We start from the raw sequence: 24521 nt of genomic DNA on the forward strand, positions 1-24521 counted from the left end.
ATGGATCTACTCGTGGTAGCGCTAGGGAGGGGAGGAGGTATACTGAGGAACAAACATGGCAAATGGATCAAAGGATTTGCCAGAAATTGTGGGAAGGTGAATAGTGTAATGGCTGAGCTATGGGCTCTTTGGGATGGGTTACACACGGCAGCAATGGAAAACATACATAATCTTATTGTTGAACTTGATGCTCTTGCTGTTGTTCAACTGATGAAAAACTCTATTGCTAACTTATCTCTTGAGCCCTTGCTTACCGATTGTAGGCTCCTCTTGAGGAAATTCCCAAACCTGCAAGTTGCCCAAGCGTACAGGGAAGCAAATCAGTGCGCAGATGCCTTAGCCTGTATTGGTAGTAATAGTGATGTTCCCTTCATTTTGTTTACCCATCCACCGCCTATGGTGGATCGGCTTTGCAACCTAGATATAGAATGGGCCTTTTGTAATAGACTGATTTAGTTTTAATGCATTTGACCTCCTTTACCACCGAGAGAGAGAGAGAGAGAGAGAGAGAGAGAGAGAAATTAAACATTTCCGCCCAAAATGAGAAAAGATGTATAATAAAGAAAATAACTTGGAATGTTTGAGGAAGGAAGGTCAGCAGTAATATTAAATAGTCTTTTATTTCACTCAAAAAAAAGAGAGATAACCTTGATTATAAAAGGGTCTATTTTGCAAACAATAAAGGAACAGTTATATACTTATGTAACTATTTACCCATACCACCTAATGAACAAATAATTGTTTAATTCTATTATGAAAGCTAGACACATATGTAAATAGTAATGATTCCTATTTAGCTTGTATTCATGGAAGACACCTAAGGACTAAAGTACTACATGATGCTTTAGTTTTTGTAGTCTTGTATCTCACTTTAGCTATATCTTGAGAGGACATTCTCTGTAAAGGAAGAAATGAATAAAAAAATAAAATAAAAGAACTTTCTTACTTCTTCCATAGTTTGCCTTCTAAATATTTTCTTTGTGCTATGGTGTAATATTCTTTCATCATGCATAATTTTATTCAATATTTACCATCTTTTATTATAGGATGTATTTGCTGCTATTACAGACACTACATACACAGTCTTAAATTGGGCAATGACAGAGCTCTTAAGGCATCCAGAGATGATGAAGAATGTGCAAAATGAAGTGAGAGAGATCATTGGCAACAAAAAGGACATAACTAAGTATGATTTGGATAAAATGCATTACTTGAAGGCAATAATCAAAGAGACTCTTCGTTTTCATCCACCTATTCCACTGCTGGTTCCCCGAAAATCAATTCAAGATGCCAAATACATGGCTATGATACTGCAGCTGACACAGAAATTATCATCAATGCATGTACTTTATTCCTAGATGCATATACTTCATGTACTGTGCATTGGTTGAGTTTTGGCCATTCAAGTGATTTGCCTTGTGTTTGTCAGCTTGAATGTCCGGATGTTCATTCCAAGTATGAATGAGCATTGTGATCACTTGTTTATAGTAATTGCTTGTTTTGGTCTTGCCATGGTTTATTGCTTTATTTCATTGTGCTTGATCGCATTGTGCTTGCTCCATTTGCATTACAAGTTTTCTGCATACAATGAACTTATTGTGTTGTTGTGTTTTAGGAGTTACTTGTTCTTATAGTTCAAAAGCTTCACAGATTCTAGAGTTAGGTGTGAGTGAGTTTTCCAACTGTTTCCAACTCACGCTTTAAGTCTAGAGTTTGTTATAGGGTTTTGTCACAGAATAGCCAAAGGGGGAGATTGTAAGGTTGAAATTTATCAACCATCTTGTTGGCTTTATTCCGTGCCAATTCGCTTGTAATTTAGCACTTAGTAACCCTGTATTTAGGTGGGATTCATGTAAGGTAGTGTGTGAAAAGAGTATGAAGAAATGTTCCTCAATGTGCAAAGAAGTAGGGACTCGCGACTGGAACTTGCAGGTGGCTCGCGAGTGCAAGCCGCTAGATGAGAGTCATGTGGCAAGCATGCAGGAAGCTGAAGCGTTTTGCCAGCTGGTGCACTACAGGACAAAAATACCTAGGCTGGCCAGGCCGTTATCTCGTGACTTGAACTTGTGACTTGGACTAGTCGTGAGGCCAAGCCGCCAACCAGCCCTGTTTGGGAAAACTAACTCTTCGTATTCCAAACACACACTACTATATATAGACTTTTATACCCATGAAATGTAGAGAGCTTCTAGAGAGAATTTTGTGAGAGAAACCCATGAGAAAAACAAGATTGCCTCATCCTTAATCCTCACTAAAAGACTCTTCAAATTCCTCTACTCTCTTCCTCTCTATTGATATATTCTTGAGAGGTCATTAACCAAATCATTTTCTCATCACACCCACGTCTGTGAAAAGGCATTTTGGTGCTAATGGAAGTAGTTTGGAAGGGACCAATGGTTATTGGTTAATGTTATGGTTATAGCGGAATCTAGTAAACTAGAAAAGAAAAAGGTTCGTCGCAACCTCATTGGAGCAAGAAGTTTAGAGGACTTAGGTACCTTGGTAGATTAGGCTTGGAGGGTCTATTGTTGTTCATGTATCCCAACTACATTTTCTAATGGATTATTAACCGCTTGGAGGACAGCGGAAAGGTTTTACGCTGAGGGCTTCGGTTTCCTCTTCGAGAACACATCAAGTGTTGTCCTTGTGTTTGCATCTCTCTTCCTTTATCTTTGCCATTTATTTTCTGTTGTGGATATGATTATATTTGGCTTAGACTGTTTATCAATTCTGTGCTTGGTTTATGTTCATGTTCCGCACATTAATTGTTTGATAATAAGCTTGAATTGATAATTTGTAATTTGGGATCTAAACGTTCGAGGGTGTTTTACACACATATTGAACATTCATAAATAATCTCACTTATGTATATAAAATTTTGTGAGATTGCATCAACATTATTAAGGGAAAATTCTATTATAGTTTATTTCTTCATATGTACATCATGAATCAATTTTCGTATACTCTGTCTCTTAGAATGGTAAAATTTTCAGTTTGTGAAGAGTCGTGCTAATTAAGGAAATCATCAAATCAAGATTCAAATTGAAGTAAAACCACTCAATAGATTAGAAACTAGTAGGAGAAATGGTATAACAGTACGAGAAGACAACATTTGTGGCCAAAATTTAGAAAGAGAAGGTACATTATTAACCAAATATTCAAAAAAAAAAAAAAATTGCGGAATTCAAATTGAGACCGATCACATTGTGTTCTAACGTCTAGCATGTAACTATTCATTCCTAGTCTTTTCTTCCCTTTCTCACTATACGTGTCAAGCACCCGTCGTACCATGGATGGAATCACGGGGAATGGGCAGAATAATAATGGGTAAGAGAAGAATTTGGTTAGTTAGACAAAGTGTGAAACTATAAAGGAAACTAGGAATCTCGAGTTTTAGAAAATCGAGATCCATTTACATAAATCTCGAGTTTCAGAAACTCGAGTTCCATGCAAAAAAAATTATAGTTTTATTGCCCCTATAGTGGCGTTTTTAAGTCTTATAGTGACGTTTTAAAGCCTTATAGCGGCGTTTTTCTGCAAAATTTTTTCATAAGTGCTAATACCAGGTTCAGTGAGCCCTATAGTGACGTTTTTATGCCCTACACTGACGTTTTAAAGCCCTATAGTGGCGTTTTTCTGCTAAATTTTTTTATAACTCCATTTTTAAGCCCTATAGTGACGTTTTTAAGCCCTATAGGGGCGTTTTCTGAACTCGAGTTTTTAAAACTCGATTTTCACTTGGATTTTTTTTACAAATCAAACCTCAAAAACTTGATTTTTATCTTGGAACTCGAGTTTTAGACACTCGAGATGCTAGTTTTCAAAATTCTTTTGCAACGTGACAACTAACTAAATTTTTTAATATTTATTGTTATTTAGAAAAAAAATTCATGGAATCACCATTGGACTATGGGGGGTAATGGCTCCCCTAATTTTTTTTTTTTAAAATAAAATATTATTATTAATATGTGTACTAATTTTGGCAATTTTGTTGAATGAAATTATATTTTGTTTCTCTTTAACAATATCAATGATTCTTTTAAGAGTAATGCTATACTCATAAACTTTTTTATAACATTTTTACAAACTGTTTTGGTAACAAATTCTTATTAGTTCGCATATGTATCCACCACTTACATCATTTTTTTACTTATCAGTAACCACTTATCACCATCAGTAATTTATAAAAACTTGTTGCTCTAGCATTTTCCTTATTTTAGTGACCATAAAGAAAATTTATAGATCTAAAATCTAAAAAAAAATATACAAGCCCCAAAAAAATAGCTCAACAAAAAATTACCAATAAAACCAAAAAAAAAAAAAAAAGAAAAAGCTCAATTAACTAATTTTATCCAAATTAAATAGCCCTGCCTTTTAAAAAATTCTCAACAAAAATAATTTTGTTCTTACCCACATGGGGAAAAAAAAAAAAAAAATCTTAGCAACTAAGTAGCAGAGTCAAAGGTTGAAACTGCTACACACAGCCAATAATATAGTCCCCATAACTCAAAGTTCTGGCTCCATCCCTACGTTGTACTACGTTAATTGAATTTGAGGTGATCTAACAAGACTAACATGCATGTGTCGAGTTCGTAATGAAGCGATTCAAACTAAGTCAATTTTCAGTGGGGTTCAAAGACCAGGCTCTCATTAGCCATTTGCTGAATTTTATTCACATTCTTTTTTCTTTTTCTTTTTTCCTTTTTTTTTTTTTTTTTTTTTTTTTTTTTGTTTTAACAAAAAATGGGTAGAGAAAGGCAACCAGTGTGACTTCTCTACCTAAGCATGACCATAGTAACATCCTATCTGCTCCTGGACGAGACCCCATGCTCCTGGTCTATGAGAAACTCACTTATTATTTTTTGGACCGTTTGTAATGGAAATGGGATACAAGGAGCACCAACACATATCTAATTATTTGAGATTCGAACCCAAGCCTAAAGACTTGATGGCCCGGTATCTTATCAACTAGACCACCTGAATGTTGGCACTTTTATTCACATTCATGCCCATACTATTTTGTTTTCTACAATAAAATGTTCATACTATTCCAGAGCTAGCTGTTTGTTATAAAGGTTGGAAAAGTGTGGAACATCAACAACTAAAACCCCATAAACTTAAACATCCAAAAAAAAAAAAAAAACCATTTTGCTGATAAAGAGAGAAGAAAATGTCACAATATTTCTTGCAATATTTAGTGCCAAATTTAACATCTTTGTTGCTGCAACCCTTTGTTTTAACCATCTTGGCCTTCATCTTCATGCTTCTATTCAAATGGTCCTCCTTCCTTCCAAACAGTAACACCAATAAAAACTCACCACCTTCACCACCGAAGCTACCAATCATCGAAAACCTTCACCAACTTGGCTTGCAGCCTCATCGTTCACTCCAAACCTTAGCTCTACGCTATGGCCCTCTCATGCTGCTTCACTTTGGCAGTGTACCAGTCATTGTTGTCTCATCTGCTGATGCTGCCCAAGAGATCATGAAGACCCAAGGCCTCAACTTCGCAAACTGGCCCAAATCAAGCATGTTCGATAAACTATTGTACAATTACAAAGATGTTTCAATGGCTCCCTATGGTGAGTATTGGAGGCAGATGAAAAGCATACTTGTGCTACATCTTTTGAGTAACAAAAGGGTTCAGTCATTTCACTCTGTGAAAGATGAAGAAATTGCCCTAATGATAGAGAAAATCAAACAGTGTTTTAATTCTACTTTAGCTGTGAATTTAAGTGAAGTGTTTGCAAAGCTTACTAATGATGTAGTATGTAGGGTGGCCTTGGGAAAGAAATATGGTAAAGGGGAAGGTGGAAGGAAGTTTAAGGAGCTTCTAAGGGAGTTTGTGGAGTTGTTGGGTGTCATGAGCATTGAGGACTATATCCCATGGCTAGATTGGGTGAACCATGTCCATTGCGTGGATGCTAGAGTGGAGAAAGTGGTTAAACAGTTTGATGCTTTTCTAGGAAGAGTAATTAACAAGCATATACAAAAGAAAAAGGGTCATGACCTTGTTGCTGGTTTGGAAAATGAAAACCAAAAAAAGGACTTTGTGGACGTTTTGCTTTGGATTCAAAAGGAAAACGTGATCGGTTTCCCTATTGATAGAGTTAGCATTAAGGCCCAACTCCTGGTAAGAAATCTCTCTCTCTCTCTCTCTCTCTCTCTCTCTCTCTCTCTCTCTCTCTCTCTCTCTCGTGAAAGGTTATAGGCTAGACCCTTATTGATAAAAATAAGTGAAATTTGTTGGGGTTTATGCCCCTAAAATTCAATTTATTGACATGTCATAAATAATTAAATTGTTTAATTATATGAGACTATTTATTAATGAACTAATGAGACATTATCTTAGTCCATGAGATGCATAGTATGTGATTTATGTGAAAAGTCACAGAAGATATAAATAACAAGTTCTTTGTAAACTCAGAATTTTAGTTTATAATCAGTAATGAAATTGGACATTTCATCTGTGAAGACTATAACATATCAACTAAGATGATTTGTCTTGAGCATGGAAGTGGAGATTTCTAGTTGATATGTTGATATATTTTAAGAGTTAAGACATATTGAACTAGACTGTTGTGAGATTTATTATTCTCCTAACGACTGTCAAATGAATAATAAATCTCACAACTTCTATTTATATCAACTCTAAATCCTGAGAGAATAATGGACCTGATCATGAGGTGTGGGTTACTTTGATATATCAGGAGTGAGATCTATAAGACGCGATCAAAACCTCAGTATGTTGAGCAGCCGCATTTAGTGTTAATGGAACATATATTCTCAAGATGAAATTTATAATCTCTTAACGGAGATATAAAATATTCTCTTAAGATAAGTTTAATGGATTTGGTGATTTAGAGTGTTGGGCACAACCACTTTAGTAAATAGTTACTAAAGTATATATTTATGAAATTGGATTTCATAAATATATGATAAATAACATAAAGGATTAAACCAGGTACTCAAGAATTAAGATGTAGTAATTTTTAAAGTGACAGTCAACATTCATGACTTTATACTACTACAAATATTTTAATGAAGGGGTTGTATGTATAATAAAGTCTTGGGATATAATTTATTATTAAGGCCTAGAGTGCAATTATATTCTTATAGTGGTATTGAATATAACTAATGATAACTTTAGACTTGTTAAGAGTTGACAAAAAAGCTCAAGGCCCATTGGAGCTAAAGTCTTTTTTGTTCTCTTTTGGTCCCGCTTCAAACCACATACTAGAGCCCAATTGGAATGGCCCAAAAGACTAGCCCAATTAGATAATCAATTATATATAAAGAGAGAAACATACAAAATTTTATAAATGGTTTTCATTAAGATCATATAAGGAATGAAATGGTGTGTTAGGTTCTAAGGTCTTAGGATTTTATGTATTTAGAACTCTAATTTGTAATGTTGGCAAACCATGATCAAAACATTGTATTTAGTCTTATGTAGACTTGCTCAAAGTTGGTTTAATATTGTAAAGTTGGAATCGAGTGGCTGCAGAAGTACTTGGGACTCTCGGCCTGGCTCGATCGATCGAAGAATAGACTCGATCGATCGAAAATCGCACAGGTTGAATTTCTGCAGAATTTCCAACTCAGCCCTACTTCATTAAACGTTTAGGGTTTTATGTTTTTACCCTAGGTATATAAACAAAACCCTAGCCACGTTTTTGAAGGTTGTCCATATTGTATTGTTGCTCATACATTGCTGTTTTGTGTGAATCTCGTGTGAGATCTTTGAGGAGCTTTCCTTTACACAAAACTTAGGGTTTTCATGGTGGAGATGATTTCAACATCTTGAAGATCATTACTGTTGCAACCATTGGAACTTAAAAGAAAAGCAAGCGGGGAGCTTGTAGCTGATTGAAGAATTCAAGAAAGAAGTAGTCCGTGGATTCGGAGCCTGCGCGTGGTCGTGTCAGGAAGTTCTACTGGTGGGTAGCATTAGGAAGTCGAGCGGGGAGCTTGTAGTCCTTTTGTACGAACTTCAATTCTTTCATAGTGAATTCAGGTTAGCCTTGAGGATCGGTGGGTCAAATCCTCCCCAGGTTTTTACCGTGTGGTTTCCTGGGTGATCATATCTTGTGTTATTTATTTTCCGCTGCATTATATCTTGATATGATTGTTTGGATTGTTTTAACCTAGAATTGCTTAATTTGACTAAGTAACAACTTGGCTAATTAATCTAGGCTACGCAATCTGTGTGTTTAAGGGGTCTAAAACCGTTCAAGTGGTATCAGAGCCTGGTAGCTCTTTTTGTTTGAGATTTTTAATCTCTGAGCTGATCCTTGACCCCTGTTGTCATGGAGCATGGACACTCTCTGTTTGTTCCTCCTCATTTTGATGGGAACAACTATGCCTATTGGAAAGTAAGGATGAAAGCATTCCTGAAATCCATTGATGAAAGGGTTTGGAATTCCGTTGAATACGGATGGGAGAAGCCCGCTACTCCTGTGAGTGAGTGGCAAACTTCTGAAAAAGAAGCAGCAAGCTTCAATAGCAAAGCTATGAATGCTATCTTTAATGCTGTTTCTATGGAGGAATTTAAGAGAATCTCTAATGTTGAGGTTGCTCATACTGCTTGGAAAATCCTCCAAACTGTGCATGAAGGCACAAAGGCAGTTAAGATAAACAAACTGCAGCAATTAACTTCTAGGTTTGAAAACATTAGGATGTCTGATGATGAATCCTTTGATGAATTTTATGCCAAACTGAATGATATTGTTAATTCTGCTTTTAATTTGGGTGAAATCTATGATCAACCTAAGATTGTTAGGAAGATTCTTAGATCTTTAACTGAAGACTTTAGACCCAAAGTGACTGCCATAACTGAAAGCAAGGATGTGGACTCCATCCCTGTTGATGAGCTTGTAGGATCTCTTCAATCCTATGAGTCTGACCTACCTAAAGTGAACAAATCCAAATCAATGGCTCTTAAGTCAGTTGATGATGTTGATGGTGGTGGATTTGATGATGAGCTCTCTGCTACAGAGATTGCCTATCTTGCCAAAAACTTTAAGAACTTTCTTAGGAATACAAATAGAAAGGCAAGAGGTACTTACACTGCTGAACCTAGAAATTTTAGGAAGAATGATCCCACTAAGGTTAACAATTTTGAAAAACCTAGAGAAAATTCTGGTCAATCTTCTAATAACTCTTTGGGTCCTCAGTGTTTTGGCTGTCAAGGGTATGGTCATGTGAAATCTGAATGTCCTACATTCTTAAGGACTAAGGGTAAAGCTATGGCTGTAACCCTTAGTGATAATGAGGTTTCTGATGATGAGTCCGGTGGTGACGAGGATGGAAACTTCATTGCTTTCACGGCTACTGCTATAGTCAATGAAGGCATATCTGCTGAAGAGAACCCTTCTGATGGGGAACTCTCTGAAGATGCAGATCTTCAAGAGGCCTATAACAAACTTTGCAAAATTGCTGCAAAGGATGCTATGAAAGTTGATCTTGGCCTAAAGAAAATTGATTCTCTTGAGCTTGAAAAGAGAAATTTGCTTGTTAAACTGTTTGATGCAAATGAACTTTTGAATAATGTTAAATCTGAGAATATGCTTTTGCTTGATAAAGTTAGAACTTTGGAACATGATTTATCTGTTGCTAGATCTGCTAGTTCTAAACTTGATCACATGCTGAATGTTCAAAAGTATCCTTCTGATAAAACTGGGTTAGGATATGTTGAAAGCATCTTTGATACTGGACCACATTCCACTACTTTTGTTCCTTCTTCTTCTTCTGGACCTTCTGTGAGTGAGGTTGTGAGTGATACTGTCAAACCACCTGTGAGTGAGGTAGTTAAACCTGTAGAAGTTTCACCACCTAAGAAGACTAGGGTAGACTTAAGAGAATCTAAACCTAAGGAGCCTACCAAATCTAAGGACAAGATGCATGGTAAACCTGCGTGGGTTTGTCATTATTGTGGTAAGTCTGGACATATTCGTCCTAACTGTTACAAGCTTCAAGCTGATAAGAGAGCAAATAAACCAAAAGTGCCTGTGCCTCAAGCACAAGATCCTATGGCATTAATTGGTGAATTGGTAAAGGTGTTAAACCTTTATTCCAATCATGGAGTTGGGAATCACTCAAATGTGAATAAGAACTCCAATGCTCATGGTGCATCTAAAAAGTTTTGGATGCAAAAGACTCGAAATACTTGAGTCTTTCTGACATGGTCCTTGTGCTTCATTGCTCTATTCTTTTGTGACCATTGTTTTTTTTTTTTTTTTGTGTTTTCTTTGTTCTAGGACTTGCATTGCATTACATTCATGCATTTCATTCTAGGATTTATTTGTTTTCCTTTAAATAAAAAAAAAAAAAAAAAAAAAAAAAAAAAAGGGAAAAGGAGGAAGCAAAATTTATGTTGAACATATTGTTCTTGATTTTTGAAAAACAAGGTTGGTCAATTTATTTACACATAACATGTCTTATGTACCTTGTTTAACTTGGATGAGCTTACTTTATTGCACTTTACTAGTTTGAGCTTTGTAGTGCATGTTGTGTGGGAAAGATGTTTATGGTGTTTATCACTTTGTCTTAATCTTGAAGTCACATGTTATTTGACTGTCGGACTTGATCCTTTTGAGAAAGGCATAAATAACCATCTCACCACTGTTCACTAGCCAATCATGAACACCTTAGTGCATATCATAAGATTCTGTGCTCGAGAAAGTGTAGCACATGCACAAAAAGAACATAAGGTGTAGCCTCAAAATAAATTAAAACTGGTGTGTACTATTAGGCTTGATGCCAATTCACTTAATTCAAACCGGTGTGTACTATTAGGCTGAATGCCATCTCATGCAAATAAGAGGCAAAAATACAAGAAACTTACATGATTGCAAGCTTTTGTTCTAGGAGATGTGGGAGTTATAGGATGTAACTCTTTAGGTGATAGTCTCTTTTGAATTCTATGTGATGAATTTTGTAGACTTTGTGATTGATTGCTATTCACATATCACCTCACATGTATCTCAAGTTTTTGCTAGTATCACACACGACACAAGTTACTCTTTGTTAAACACTGTACATGCTAGTGTGTGTTTTTGGTCTGACCAACCAAGTTTGAAAATATCTTGAGATTTATGCACAACATATTTGTTGCTTGAGAAAATATAATGGGAGGTTGATTGCAATTTGTTTAAGAATATTGGGTTCAAAATTTTGGGTTTTTGAAAAAGCATTCCATCTCATACTCATGCATTTTGTTTCTTCAATTTAATGCTTTGAGGAGTTATTTTCAAAATTCGGCTTGTGTCTTTCAAAAACTGTGATTTTTCCAAAATTTAGTGAGCCTCTGCCCATTTCGATCGATCCAACCTATTTTTCGATCAATCGAAAAAGTGCTCTCATTTGTCTTAAAATGACTGTGCTTTTCGATCGATCGAATGTAATTTTCGATCGATCGAATATCGTGGAAAAGCTTTTTAAAAGTTCAGTTCTGACTTTTTCAAAGGTTCTATCCAAATTTTTTTCAAACTTTTCTCTCTCTCCGCGTTGGCAAGGCTCCACACCTCAGGATTTTTGTCGTTTTCCTCCGTTGTTTTTGCAAAATCTCTCTTTCCTCAAGCCGGTAAGACTCTTTTGCCCTTCCTTTTGATGTTATTTTCATTATTTCATGCATAAATCCATGCATTTAAGGGTAATTTTCGGACTTTATTCTTTTTGGATTTTCTGTTGATTCAAACCTTATTTTATGAAATTGATCATTGGGTTTTTGTGGGGACACATTATATTAATGATCCTTGGTGGTTAATTTGATCAATTTTGTGTTTTGTGAAAAATTGAAAATTCTAGGGTTTGTTCTTGATCCGAATTGGGGCTTTTGTTAAATTGGGTAGAATTTGATGAAATTGGCTTGTTGTGTTGGTGTAATTAAGCATTATAATCTATGTGCTGTGTTTTGTAATGCTCAATTCATCAATTTGTTGCAAAATTTTCAAGTGGTTTTTCAAATTTTTGGGATTTTTGATAGAAATTCCTTGTTCAAGCCAATTTTGTCCAATTACTCTCAATTAAACTTAATTTGTCACTGCATTTAGATCATGCATCACAACATTTTATTGTTCATGCATCATATAGATTTTTGTTCTATATTATTTATTGTGCTAATTTGCAGTCTGCCCTTGGTTTTGTTTTCTCTTGTTTCTTTGTGTTTTTCTCTTTGTGTCTCTGTCCTTTCCTTAGCACTATGCCTAGGAAAACTAGAGCCCGTAGGAGTGTTCCCTCACCTTCTCCTTCACCCCCTCCATCCTTTGATAGTGAGAGGTTTCCGAGTGAGGAAAACCAAGAGACTTTTGAGAAACTGACCGTTAAGAGAAAGATTTGGGCTGAGCGTTCTGTGCTATTAGATGAGCTTGATCCTGCCATTAGGGCAAATTTTGAGCGTCGGGGTTGGTTACCCTTGGTGGATGTTTCTGATCCTCCTCCACCTTCTGCCTTGATTAGAGAGTTCTATTCGAACATCTCTATCCGCGTCTATGATTCCAACACTCTAGTTAAGAGTTGGATACGAGGCGTAGAGTACACCATTACTCCTCGGGTAGTGGCTGATGCTCTAGGGGTACCTTTGGTCCAGCATCCTGTCTATCCTTATGATGAGTCTCCCGAGATTAGCGATGTTTTGTCATACGTCACTGGTACTACTGTCCAGTGGGGTTCTGATCCTCGGATCACTTCTGCTGAGCTCTCTGGGTTGCACTATCTGTTCTTTCGGATAGCTTGTCATTCGATCTGGCCTATTTCCCATGTTCACACCATTCCTCTTGAGAGGTGTGTTTTTCTGTACGCTCTTGTTACTGATGCTCCTATTAGTTTTCCCCATCTTTTTCTTCGTTCTTTGAACGAAGTTTATAGGAGTTCATCTACTGCTCATGCTCTTGTTCATCCTATTTTCATTCATAGGATTCTTCTCTTTCTTGGTCTTGATGACTTTCCTTCCTCTGAGCCCGTCCATGTGATAGGACCTTTAGGTGCGTCTTTTCTTAGACAGAGGGCCGCTCATCTTCGAGCTGGTTCTAAACACCCTAGATCTGAGCCCTCTAGTAGTGCACCTCCTCCTTCTTCTTCTGCAGGTATGGCTGGTGAGGATATTCCTATTCCTGTTGGTGATGATGATGCTGCTGCTGATGTTCCTCCACCTCCTTCGGCCGACTTTGATGTTCGTCGTACTTTGGAGACTGTCATGACTGTTCAGCAGGCTCATGGTCAGATTTTGGTGGACTTGCTGGATGAGATGCGTGCTCTCCGAGCTGATCTTGCGCGTCTTCATTCACCCTCACCACCTCCTTTTGATGGCGACTTGTGATTGCCCTTTGGCATTCCGTCACAAAAAGGGGGAGTGGAGTTTTGACTTGTAGTAGAGTTTTTGTTGTTAGGGGGAGATTTTTTTTGTTTTAGAGGAGCTTGTGGAGTTTTAGATTGTATCTATGTGCTTCACTTTGTATATCATTTTTGGGGATATTCATGTTAGGGGGAGTAACATTGATTGATATACATGATATTTTTTATTGATTCTTGTTGCTTTATGATTCACTGCGTATTGATTTATATTTATGACTTGTTCATTTTTATATGTCTTTATTTTGTGTTGTGTGGATCTTACAAGAATGTTATACCTGTTGTTTTACTCTTTACTGTCACACATGCGTTTATGCGTTTGTTGAGTATTTCAGGATTATACAGGTTGATTCAACTAAGCTGCTGTCTACACTTGCAACTATGGATAGTAGTTAGGCTGAATTGAATTTTATGAGCATTATCTTTGTAAAGGGCTTTTTATTTGTAAAACTTTGAGCTGTTAATTAGGGTTTTGTCACGGATTGCCAAAGGGGGAGTTTGTTAGGTTCTAAGGTCTTAGGATTTTATGTATTTAGAACTCTAATTTGTAATGTTGGCAAACCATGATCAAAACATTGTATTTAGTCTTATTTAGACTTGCTCAAAGTTGGTTTAATATTGTAAAGTTGGAATCGAGTGGCTGCAGAAGTACTTGGGACTCTCGGCCTGGCTCGATCGATCGAAGAATAGACTCGATCGATCGAAAATCGCACAGGTTGAATTTTCTGCAGAATTTCCAACTCAGCCCTACTTCATTAAACGTTTAGGGTTTTATGTTTTTACCCTAGGTATATAAATAAAACCCTAGCCACGTTTTTGAAGGTTGTCCATATTGTATTGTTGCTCATACATTGCTGTTTTGTGTGAATCTCGTGTGAGATCTTTGAGGAGCTTTCCTTTACACAAAACTTAGGGTTTTCATGGTGGAGATGATTTCAACATCTTGAAGATCATTACTGTTGCAACCATTGGAACTTAAAAGAAAAGCAAGCGGGGAGCTTGTAGCTGATTGAAGAATTCAAGAAAGAAGTAGTCCGTGGATTCGGAGCCTGCGCGTGGTCGTGTCAGGAAGTTCTACTGGTGGGTAGCATTAGGAAGTCGAGCGGGGAGCTTGTAGTCCTTTTGTACGAACTTCAATTCTTTCATAGTGAATTCAGGTTAGCCTTGAGGATCGGTGGGTCAAATCCTCCCCAGGTTTTTACCGTGTGGTTTCCTGGGTGATCATATCTTGTGTTATTTATTTTCCGCTGCATTATTATTCTTGATATGATTGTTAGATTGTTTTAACCTAGAATTGCTTAATTTGACTAAGTAACAACTTGGCTAATTAATCTAGGCTACACAATCTGTGTGTTTAAGGGGTCTAAAACCGTTCATGGTGTATGTGAGTGTTGACACTCTTTATTCTCTCCTTGAAAACCGATTGAGAGACCACACTTCTTAGGCATTGAGTGGAATTGGAGTGAAGATTAAAAGTTTTTCCAAGTACTTCTAATCTTTTGTTTTGAATTTCACCGCATCAAGGTACACTTTCTATTTTTTGTTCTATAATTCAAGGTTACATGTTATCTTTCATGAATGAAGTAGATCCGGTGTTTGTTGCTTCCGCTGTGTGTTTTGTATGAAATACAAAACCAGATTTTCCAACAAAATTATACCAAGTTATTTAGCTAACCTATTATGAATATAATTTCTTTTAGAGAAATAAATAAATAAACACACAAGGGATAGGGAGTCTAAAAAAAGGTACACCAACTCCACTGGAAAAATTGTAGTTAATGATTTCACTTCAAGGTTAGTTAAGCCATAGTAAACAAATTTTCAATCATAAAGCGTAGTAAAACAAAGACACAAGGAAATTTACATACAAATTGAAAAACCAATGGCTTAGCTTAAGGAAAAAAATATTTAAGGATTTACGACCAACCCCAAGACGGAATCTACTAATAGAATTGAAGTTCTTACATCATAAATTAACCCTAACTTCTAGTTGCTACCTTAAGTAGTGATTTACTCACACAACCACACGTATCTCCAACCAGTTTTGAACTCTTATAACATGGATTCTGCCAATAGGAATTTCCTACTTGCAACTTCAATACAACCTCAAAGAATTCATTGCAGCTTTTCTTTGTTGATACTGTGGCTCCAACTTGATCACAAATCTTCAACAATACCATTCTTCAAATTCACTTGGGTGTCTCTGGTATGATAGTGAATTGAGAGATTAGGTATAGAAATCCTATATGCATGATAAAGGCTCTCTATCCTTGTGTTTAGTCAATTGTTATGATCTTTTAAATAATTTTTCATGTAGGGATTGAAATACAAGTCATGAGACCACTTAATGGGCTTGATTAAAATTTAAGAATTGCGAAACTCAATTAATAGAGTCTATTAAGGCACTACTCGATAAATCAAATGTGTCTAGCTGTGTCTCAAGGGAAACAAAAACTTCTTATGCTTGAGCTGATTCTGGATCTTTGTCTTGGTCTTGAAAATATAACTCTATAACATACAAGACTTACAATTTGTTCACGATTTACCAACACTAAATAAATAGGGAAAATTGTAAAGTACACCCCTAAATTTTGTGGTTATTTGAATTTTACACCCTGAAATTTGGAAAATTGGTTTTTATATCTTGAAATTTGGAAAATTGGTTTTTACACCCTATAATTTGGTTCTATTAGCAAAACTTCATCCTCCATTAATTTCAACTATTAAGTGACATGTTGGCGTGCTAATGTGTATTTTTTTTCTTTTGTTGTCCAAATTAGCCTCCGAAAATGACACCGCTTTGGAAGCACTAGTAGTGCTCTTTGTGTTAAGTGAAAAAACATTTTTTTGGGAGTCTGATTGGGCAAAAAAAAATTTAATAAATACACATCAGCATACCAGTTTGTCACTTAACAATCAAAACTAACGGATGGTGGGGTTTTGCTAACAAAAGCAAACTTCTAGATGTAAAATCCAAACAATCCCAAACTTTAGAAGTGTACTTTGTAATTTACCCAGAAAAATATATACTTAGCATTTGGGATTATTAAGCTTTACATGGGATGTATAATCATTATGTCTAAATTACATGTCTAAAGAGGTAAAAGATAATTTTATTCTTTCCGGCAAGCTAAGAGCCCTTGACACTTCTAAAACATTCTAGGATGAGCTTAAGAATATATGCATTTGTTTTGGATGTTTGTACTAATTAATGAGGTGGATTAGAAAAATTAGATATTACTTCCATCCTATAGTAGCTAGTAAAGGACAAGTGGGCAGCAATTGTTAACAAAATTTTAATGAGAGAAAAAATATATAATTTTATCATTACACCGTTGTCTTTTATTTTTATTTTATTTGTATAAGATAAAAACTAATGAATAAGTGTTAGGTTCTAAAGATTTAGGATTTTATGTATTTAGAACTCTAATGTGTAGTGTTGGCAAACCATGATCAAAACAGGTTGTTTAGTCTTGTTTAGGCTTGCTCAAAGTATGTTTATTTGTAAAACTGGAATCGAGTGAGTGCAGATTTATTGGACTAAATCTGTAAGGCTCGATCGATCGAAAATTAGACTCGATCGATCGAACCACGTACAGATTTATTTTTCTGCAGAGTTCCAGTTCAGCCCAAACTCTATTTAAACGTCTTGGGGATCAAGTAAAACACTCCTATATATAAGGAAAACCTTAGAACGTTTTTGGGACTTCTGAGAGAGAGATTAGAGTGCCTCTTGTGCCTCCTTTTATTTTTAGGGTTTTGTACCCAAACCTCTCTAAGTCTTTGTTGCTCATATTTGCGGTTTATGTGAATCTCTTGTGAGATCCTTGAGGAGCTTTCCTTCACATAAACTTAGGGTTTTTAAGGTAGAGATTATTTCAACATCTTGATGATCAACAAGGTTGCTACCATTGGAGATTAAAAGAAAAGCAAGCGGGGAGCTTGTAGCTGATTGAAGAATTCAAGAAAGAAGTAGTCCGTGGATTCGGAGCCTGCGCGTGGTCGTGTCAGGAAGTTCTACTGGTGGGTAGCATTAGGAAGTCGAGCGGGGAGCTTGTAGTCCTTTTGTACGAACTTCAATTCTTTCATAGTGAATTCAGGTTAGCCTTGAGGATCGGTGGGTCAAATCCTCCCCAGGTTTTTACCGTGTGGTTTCCTGGGTGATCATATCTTGTGTTATTTATTTTCCGCTGCTTTATATTCTTGATATGATTGTTTGGATTGTTTTAACCTAGAATTGCTTAATTTGACTAAGTAACAACTTGGCTAATTAATCTAGGCTACGCAATCTGTGTGTTTAAGGGGTCTAAATTTCCATCAAGTGGTATCAGAGCGGGTAGCTCTTCTTGTTGTAGATCTTTTGATCTAAGAGCTGATCCTTGACCCCTGTTGTCATGGATAATTTGAAGTGTCTTTCTGATCATATTTCTGCTCATGCTTCTGCTGATTTTATTGATGCCTGTGATGTTTTGAATAAAAAGGACACTATTGTTTCTGTTGATTTTTTTGATGCTTTTGAAACTCTTCGTAAGGAATTATCTAAATCTTTGAAAATTTCTAAGAAATTCAAGGAAGAGTTAAAATTGGCTAATCTTGAAAAAGAGGATTTGATTGTGAGATTAGATGAGTCTAATAAAAAGAATGAATTTTTGAGAAATCAAATTTCCTCTCAAGATGAGAAGATGAAAAGTTTGGAACAAAAGTTAGCTGAGGCTGAAGCTAAATTGGAAAATTTGTCTAATACCAAACTTGTTGATGATAACAGAAGTGTTTCTGTTTCTCTTAAGCCTAAAACTGAGAAAGTTTATATCCCTCCTTTTAAGAGGAATAATAAAGAGAAGGCTTATTTTGCTAGGTTAGACAAAGGTAAAAGTTCTGATGTAGACGCTGAAGTTTCTAAACCTAAGTCTAATCCTACTGTTAGAGAGCATAATAAATCTGTTTTTGTGCCTACTTGTCACCTTTGTGGTGTTGTTGGTCATATTAGACCAAATTGTTCTTTGTTGAGGCAAAAACCAAAATCTGAGAATAGATTTGCTATTAGGAATACTGATGTTCCTAAATTTGTTCCTGTTTGTCACTTTTGTGGTGTCTCCGGTCACATTCGTCCTAATTGTCATAAATTAAAATTTAAGCATTCTATGTTTCAATTTAGGATATGTGATGATATTTCTCCTGCCATAGGTTCAAATAAATTATTTCATATGCTTTTGAAAAATTTGAGCTTGTTGGTTTGTGAAAGGAATTTGCAGGATTTCAGTCTCTCTCAAAAGATTGGTGTAATTCCTCAAATGCACTCTACTTCTCATGGATTTTCACCTACAAAGCCGAATACTCGTGCTAAATGGGTGAGAAAAGATTCTCCAAGGTGAGTGTTGCTAACTTGTCCTTGATTTAATTCTTTCAATTATTTGTGGACATGTTTTGTTTTTTGTTTTTGGTTGTTTTGTTTTTTAGGTTGTTTTTTTTAAAAAAAAAAAAAACCAAAAACATTGAAAAATTTCAAAAAGACAAAAATATTTTATTTTGTGTCTAGTTTTTCTTTTTGAGGATTACATGAATTGTTATATCTCTCTTGATTTAGAACATGCCTGACATTGTGGAGAAACTTGAATAGTTTGTGCTAAGCTATTTTTGATTTTGAATGAGTATGTACTAGTTTGTACATGTACTCAAGGGTTAATTAAGAAATTGATATTTCTTGTTTGTGTACCCTTTATAGCTTAGTTTTGCACTGTCATGCATTGCATTTGCATTGTTCATTTAGCATAATATGTGCTTTTTTGTTTTTGGTTATAAAGTTTGTTAAAACCAAAAAGATTTTTGTGTTTTGTATTATATATCTTGGATTTATAATCAAGGATTGGCCATATTATCTTTACATAACATGTTTATGTACCTTGTTTAGCTTTGATAAGCTTATTTATTGCACTTTACTAGTTGAAGTTTTGTAGTGCATGTTGTGTGGGAAAGATGTTTATGGTGTTTATCACTTTGTCTTAATCTTGAAGTCACATGTTATTTGACTGTCGGACTTGATCCTTTTGAGAAAGGCATAAATAACCATCTCACCACTGTTCACTAGCCAATCATGAACACCTTAGTGCATATCATAAGATTCTGTGCTCGAGAAAGTGTAGCACATGCACAAAAAGAACATAAGGTGTAGCCTCAAATTAAATTAAAACTGGTGTGTACTATTAGGCTTGATGCCAATTCACTTAATTCAAACCGGTGTGTACTATTAGGCTGAATGCCATCTCATACAAATAAGAGGCAAAAATGCAAGAAACTTACATGATTGCAAGCTTTTGTTCTAGGAGATGTGGGAGTTATAGGATGTAACTCTTTAGGTGATAGTCTCTTTTAAATTCTATGTGATGAATTGTGTAGACTTTGTGATTGATTGCTATTCACATATCACCTCACATGTATCTCAAGTTTTTGCTAGTATCACACACGACACAAGTTACTCTTTGTTAAACACTGTACATGCTAGTGTGTGTTTTTGGTCTGACCAACCAAGTTTGAAAATATCTTGAGATTTATGCACAACATATTTGTTGCTTGAGAAAATTCAATGGGAGTTTGATTGAAATTTGTTTTAAGAAAATTGGGTTCAAAATTTTGGGTTTTTGAAAAAGCATTCCATCTCATACTCATGCATTTTGTTTCTTCAATTTAATGCTTTGAGGAGTTATTTTCAAAATTAGGCTTGTGTCTTTCAAAAACTGTGATTTTTCCAAAATTTAGTGAGCCTCTGCCCATTTCGATCGATCCAGCCTGTTTTTCGATCAATCGAAAAAGTGCTCTCATTTGTCTTAAAATGACTGTGCTTTTCGATCGATCGAATGTAATTTTCGATCGATCGAATATCGTGGAAAAGCTTTTTAAAAAGATCAAATCTGACTTTTTCAACCACCTTTCAAAACTTTTTCAAACTTTTCCTTCTCTCTCCGCGTTGGCAAGGCTCCACCTTTGAGATTTTGTCGTTTTCCTCCGTTGTTTTTGCAAGATCTCTCCTTCCTCAAGCCGGTAAGACTCTTTTGCCCTTCCTTTTGATGTTATTTTCATTATTTCATGCATAAATCCATGCATTTAAGGGTAATTTTCGGACTTTATTCTTTTTGGATTTTCTGTTGATTCAAACCTTATTTTATGAAATTGATCATTGGGTTTTTGTGGGGACACATTATATTAATGATCCTTGATGGTTAATTTGATCAATTTTGTGTTTTGTGAAAAATTGAAAATTCTAGGGTTTGTTCTTGATCCGAATTGGGGCTTTTGTTAAATTGGATAGAATTTGATGAAATTGGCTTGTTGTGTTGGTGTAATTAAGCATTATAATCTATGTGCTGTGTTTTGTAATGCTTAATTCATCAATTTGTTGCAAAATTTTCAAGTGGTTTTTCAAATTTTGGGATTTTTGATAGAAATTCCTTGTTCAAGCCAATTTTGTCCAATTACTCTCAATTAAACTTAATTTGTCACTGCATTTAGATCATGCATCACAACATGTTATTGTTCATGCATCATATAGATTTTTGTTCTATATTATTTATTGTGCTAATTTGCAGTCTGGCCTTGGTTTTGTTTTCTCTTGTTTCTTTGTGTTTTTCTCTGTGTGTCTCTGTCCTTTCCTTAGCACTATGCCTAGGAAAACTAGAGCCCGTAGGAGTGTTCCCTCACCTTCTCCTTCACCCCCTCCATCCTTTGATAGTGAGAGGTTTCCGAGTGAGGCAAACCAAGAGACTTTTGAGAAACTGACCGTTAAGAGAAAGATTTGGGCTGAGCGTTCTGTGCTATTAGATGAGCTTGATCCTGCCATTAGGGCAAATTTTGAGCGTCGGGGTTGGTTACCCTTGGTGGATGTTTCTGATCCTCCTCCACCTTCTGCCTTGATTAGAGAGTTCTATTCGAACATCTCTATCCGCGTCTATGATTCCAACACTCTAGTTAAGAGTTGGATACGAGGCGTAGAGTACACCATTACTCCTCGGGTAGTGGCTGATGCTCTAGGGGTACCTTTGGTCCAGCATCCTGTCTATCCTTATGATGAGTCTCCCGAGATTAGCGATGTTTTGTCATACGTCACTGGTACTACTGTCCAGTGGGGTTCTGATCCTCGGATCACTTCTGCTGAGCTCTCTGGGTTGCACTATCTGTTCTTTCGGATAGCTTGTCATTCGATCTGGCCTATTTCCCATGTTCACACCATTCCTCTTGAGAGGTGTGTTTTTCTGTACGCTCTTGTTACTGATGCTCCTATTAGTTTTCCCCATCTTTTTCTTCGTTCTTTGAACGAAGTTTATAGGAGTTCATCTACTGCTCATGCTCTTGTTCATCCTATTTTCATTCATAGGATTCTTCTCTATCTTGGTCTTAGTGACTTTCCTTCCTCTGAGCCCGTCCATGTGATAGGTCCTTTAGGTGCGTCTTTTCTTAGACAGAGGGCCGCTCATCTTCGAGCTGGTTCTAAACACCCTAGATCTGAGCCCTCTAGTAGCGCACCTCCTCCTTCTTCTTCTGCAGGTCTTGCTGGTGAGGATATTCCTATTCCAGTTGGTGATGATGCTGCTGCTGCTGATGTTCCTCCATCTCCTTCGGCCGACTTTGATGTTCGTCGTACTTTGGAGACTGTCATGACTGTTCAGCAGGCTCATGGTCAGATTTTGGTGGACTTGCTGGATGAGATGCGTGCTCTCCGAGCTGATCTTGCGCGTCTTCATTCACCCTCACCACCTCCTTTTGATGGCGACTTGTGATTGCCCTTTGGCATTCCGTCACAAAAAGGGGGAGTGGAGTTTTGACTTGTAGTAGAGTTTTTGTTGTTAGGGGGAGATTTTTTTTTTTTTAGAGGAGCTTGTGGAGTTTTAGATTGTATCTATGTGCTTCACTTTGTATATCATTTTTGGGGATATTCATGTTAGGGGGAGTAACATTGATTGATATACATGATATTTTTTATTGATTCTTGTTGCTTTATGATTCACTGCGTATTGATTTATATTTATGACTTGTTCATTTTTATATGTCTTTATTTTGTGTTGTGTGGATCTTACAAGAATGTTATACCTGTTGTTTTACTCTTTACTGTCACACATGCGTTTATGCGTTTGTTGAGTATTTCAGGATTATACAGGTTGATTCAACTAAGCTGCTGTCTACACTTGCAACTATGGATAGTAGTTAGGCTGAATTGAATTTTATGAGCATTATCTTTGTAAAGGGCTTTTTATTTGTAAAACTTTGAGCTGTTAATTAGGGTTTTGTCACGGATTGCCAAAGGGGGAGTTTGTTAGGTTCTAAGGTCTTAGGATTTTATGTATTTAGAACTCTAATTTGTAATGTTGGCAAACCATGATCAAAACATTGTATTTAGTCTTATTTAGACTTGCTCAAAGTTGGTTTAATATTGTAAAGTTGGAATCGAGTGGCTGCAGAAGTACTTGGGACTCTCGGCCTGGCTCGATCGATCGAAGAATAGACTCGATCGATCGAAAATCGCACAGGTTGAATTTTCTGCAGAATTTCCAACTCAGCCCTACTTCATTAAACGTTTAGGGTTTTATGTTTTTACCCTAGGTATATAAATAAAACCCTAGCCACGTTTTTGAAGGTTGTCCATATTGTATTGTTGCTCATACATTGCTGTTTTGTGTGAATCTCGTGTGAGATCTTTGAGGAGCTTTCCTTTACACAAAACTTAGGGTTTTCATGGTGGAGATTATTTCAACATCTTGAAGATCATTACTGTTGCAACCATTGGAACTTAAAAGAAAAGCAAGCGGGGAGCTTGTAGCTGATTGAAGAATTCAAGAAAGAAGTAGTCCGTGGATTCGGAGCCTGCGCGTGGTCGTGTCAGGAAGTTCTACTGGTGGGTAGCATTAGGAAGTCGAGCGGGGAGCTTGTAGTCCTTTTGTACGAACTTCAATTCTTTCATAGTGAATTCAGGTTAGCCTTGAGGATCGGTGGGTCAAATCCTCCCCAGGTTTTTACCGTGTGGTTTCCTGGGTGATCATATCTTGTGTTATTTATTTTCCGCTGCTTTATATCTTGATATGATTGTTTAGATTGTTTTAACCTAGAATTGCTTAATTTGACTAAGTAATAACTTGGCTAATTAATCTAGGCTACGCAATCTGTGTGTTTAAGGGGTCTAAATTTCCAACAATAAGTATATAGATGTACATTTTTTCACACACTTTCACATCTATTTGTAGTGACAAATTGTCATTGGTGAGTAATAACTGTAACAACATTTCACATGAACCCATCATTGGAATCATTTTTAGTTTCCATCACTCAAAACTTATTATTGTTTCACACTTTTGAACATGAAATATTTATTACAATATTCATAATTTTATATTAGATATCCACATTTTATACATGATATGATGTGAAATAGCGTGAATACTGTTGAATGTGAAACAATCAAAACATAATTGCAAAAAGGGTCTATTTTAGTTTAGGAGGCTATGGTATTTGGCACTCTTTTCTCATCCATTAATTTTGACAAACTTCTTCATAATATTGATCCTCTTTTGTTATAGGATGCATTTGTTGCTGGTCCTAACACTACACAATCTTAGAATGGGCACAAGCAGAACTCTTAAGGCACCCGAAGGTGATGAAAAAGGTGCAAAATGAAGTGAGAAATATCACTGGCAACAAAAAATACATAACAGAGGTTGACTTGGATAAAATGCATTACTTGAACGCAGTAAAATATTAAAGAGACTCTTCGTTTCCATCCACCTATTCCATTGTTACTTCCACGAGAATCAATTCAAGATGCCAAAGTACAAGGTTATGATATTGCAGCTAAAACACAAGTTATTATAAATGCATGGGCAATTGCAAGAGACCATGCGTCATGGGACGAACTTGAGAAGTTTCAACCAAAAAGGTTTTTAACTTCATCTATAGATTTTAAAGGACATGACTTCCAATTGATTCCATTTGGAGCTGGAAGGAGGGGTTTCTCAGGAATTTCTTTTGCCATAACCACTATTGAGCTTATTTTGGCAAATCTTATTCAAAACTTTGATTGGACAATGCCTGGTGGAGCAAGAGGAGTAGATTTGGTCATGACTGAATCTGCTAGTCTGACCATTCATAGAAAATTTCCTCTTATGGCAATTGCAACTCCATATTTTGGCTAG

At 36.2% G+C, this 24521-nt stretch overlaps 1 protein-coding gene and 1 pseudogene across 1 annotated transcript; both read left to right on the top strand.

The window, feature by feature from the left end:
- On the top strand, window positions 1-1657 carry LOC112009058 (cytochrome P450 71A4-like). Its single transcript, XM_065766178.1, has 3 exons — window positions 1-399; window positions 1047-1343; window positions 1616-1657. Exons 1-3 carry the CDS (start codon window positions 1-3, stop codon window positions 1655-1657), a joined length of 738 nt encoding a protein of 245 aa, XP_065622250.1.
- A 3603-nt stretch (window positions 1658-5260) lies between these two features.
- Window positions 5261-24521, top strand: LOC136061058 (cytochrome P450 736A117-like; annotated as a pseudogene).

The sequence above is a fragment of the Quercus suber genome, unplaced genomic scaffold, assembly GCF_002906115.3.
Source record: "Quercus suber isolate HL8 unplaced genomic scaffold, Cork oak 2.0 scaffold_688, whole genome shotgun sequence".
NCBI classification, from domain to species: Eukaryota; Viridiplantae; Streptophyta; class Magnoliopsida; order Fagales; family Fagaceae; genus Quercus; species Quercus suber.

What these genes read in the sequence shown, in the direction of transcription:
- LOC112009058 (XM_065766178.1), top strand. Translation starts at nt 1, where the DNA reads ATGGATCTACTCGTGGTAGCGCTAGGGAGGGGAGGAGGTATACTGAGG. An exon ending in TTACCCATCCACCGCCTATG is followed by an intron (nt 400 to 1,046) that starts GTGGATCGGCTT and finishes CTTTTATTATAG; the next exon opens with GATGTATTTGCTGCTATTAC. An exon ending in AGAAATTATCATCAATGCAT is followed by an intron (nt 1,344 to 1,615) that starts GTACTTTATTCC and finishes GTTGTGTTTTAG; the next exon opens with GAGTTACTTGTTCTTATAGT.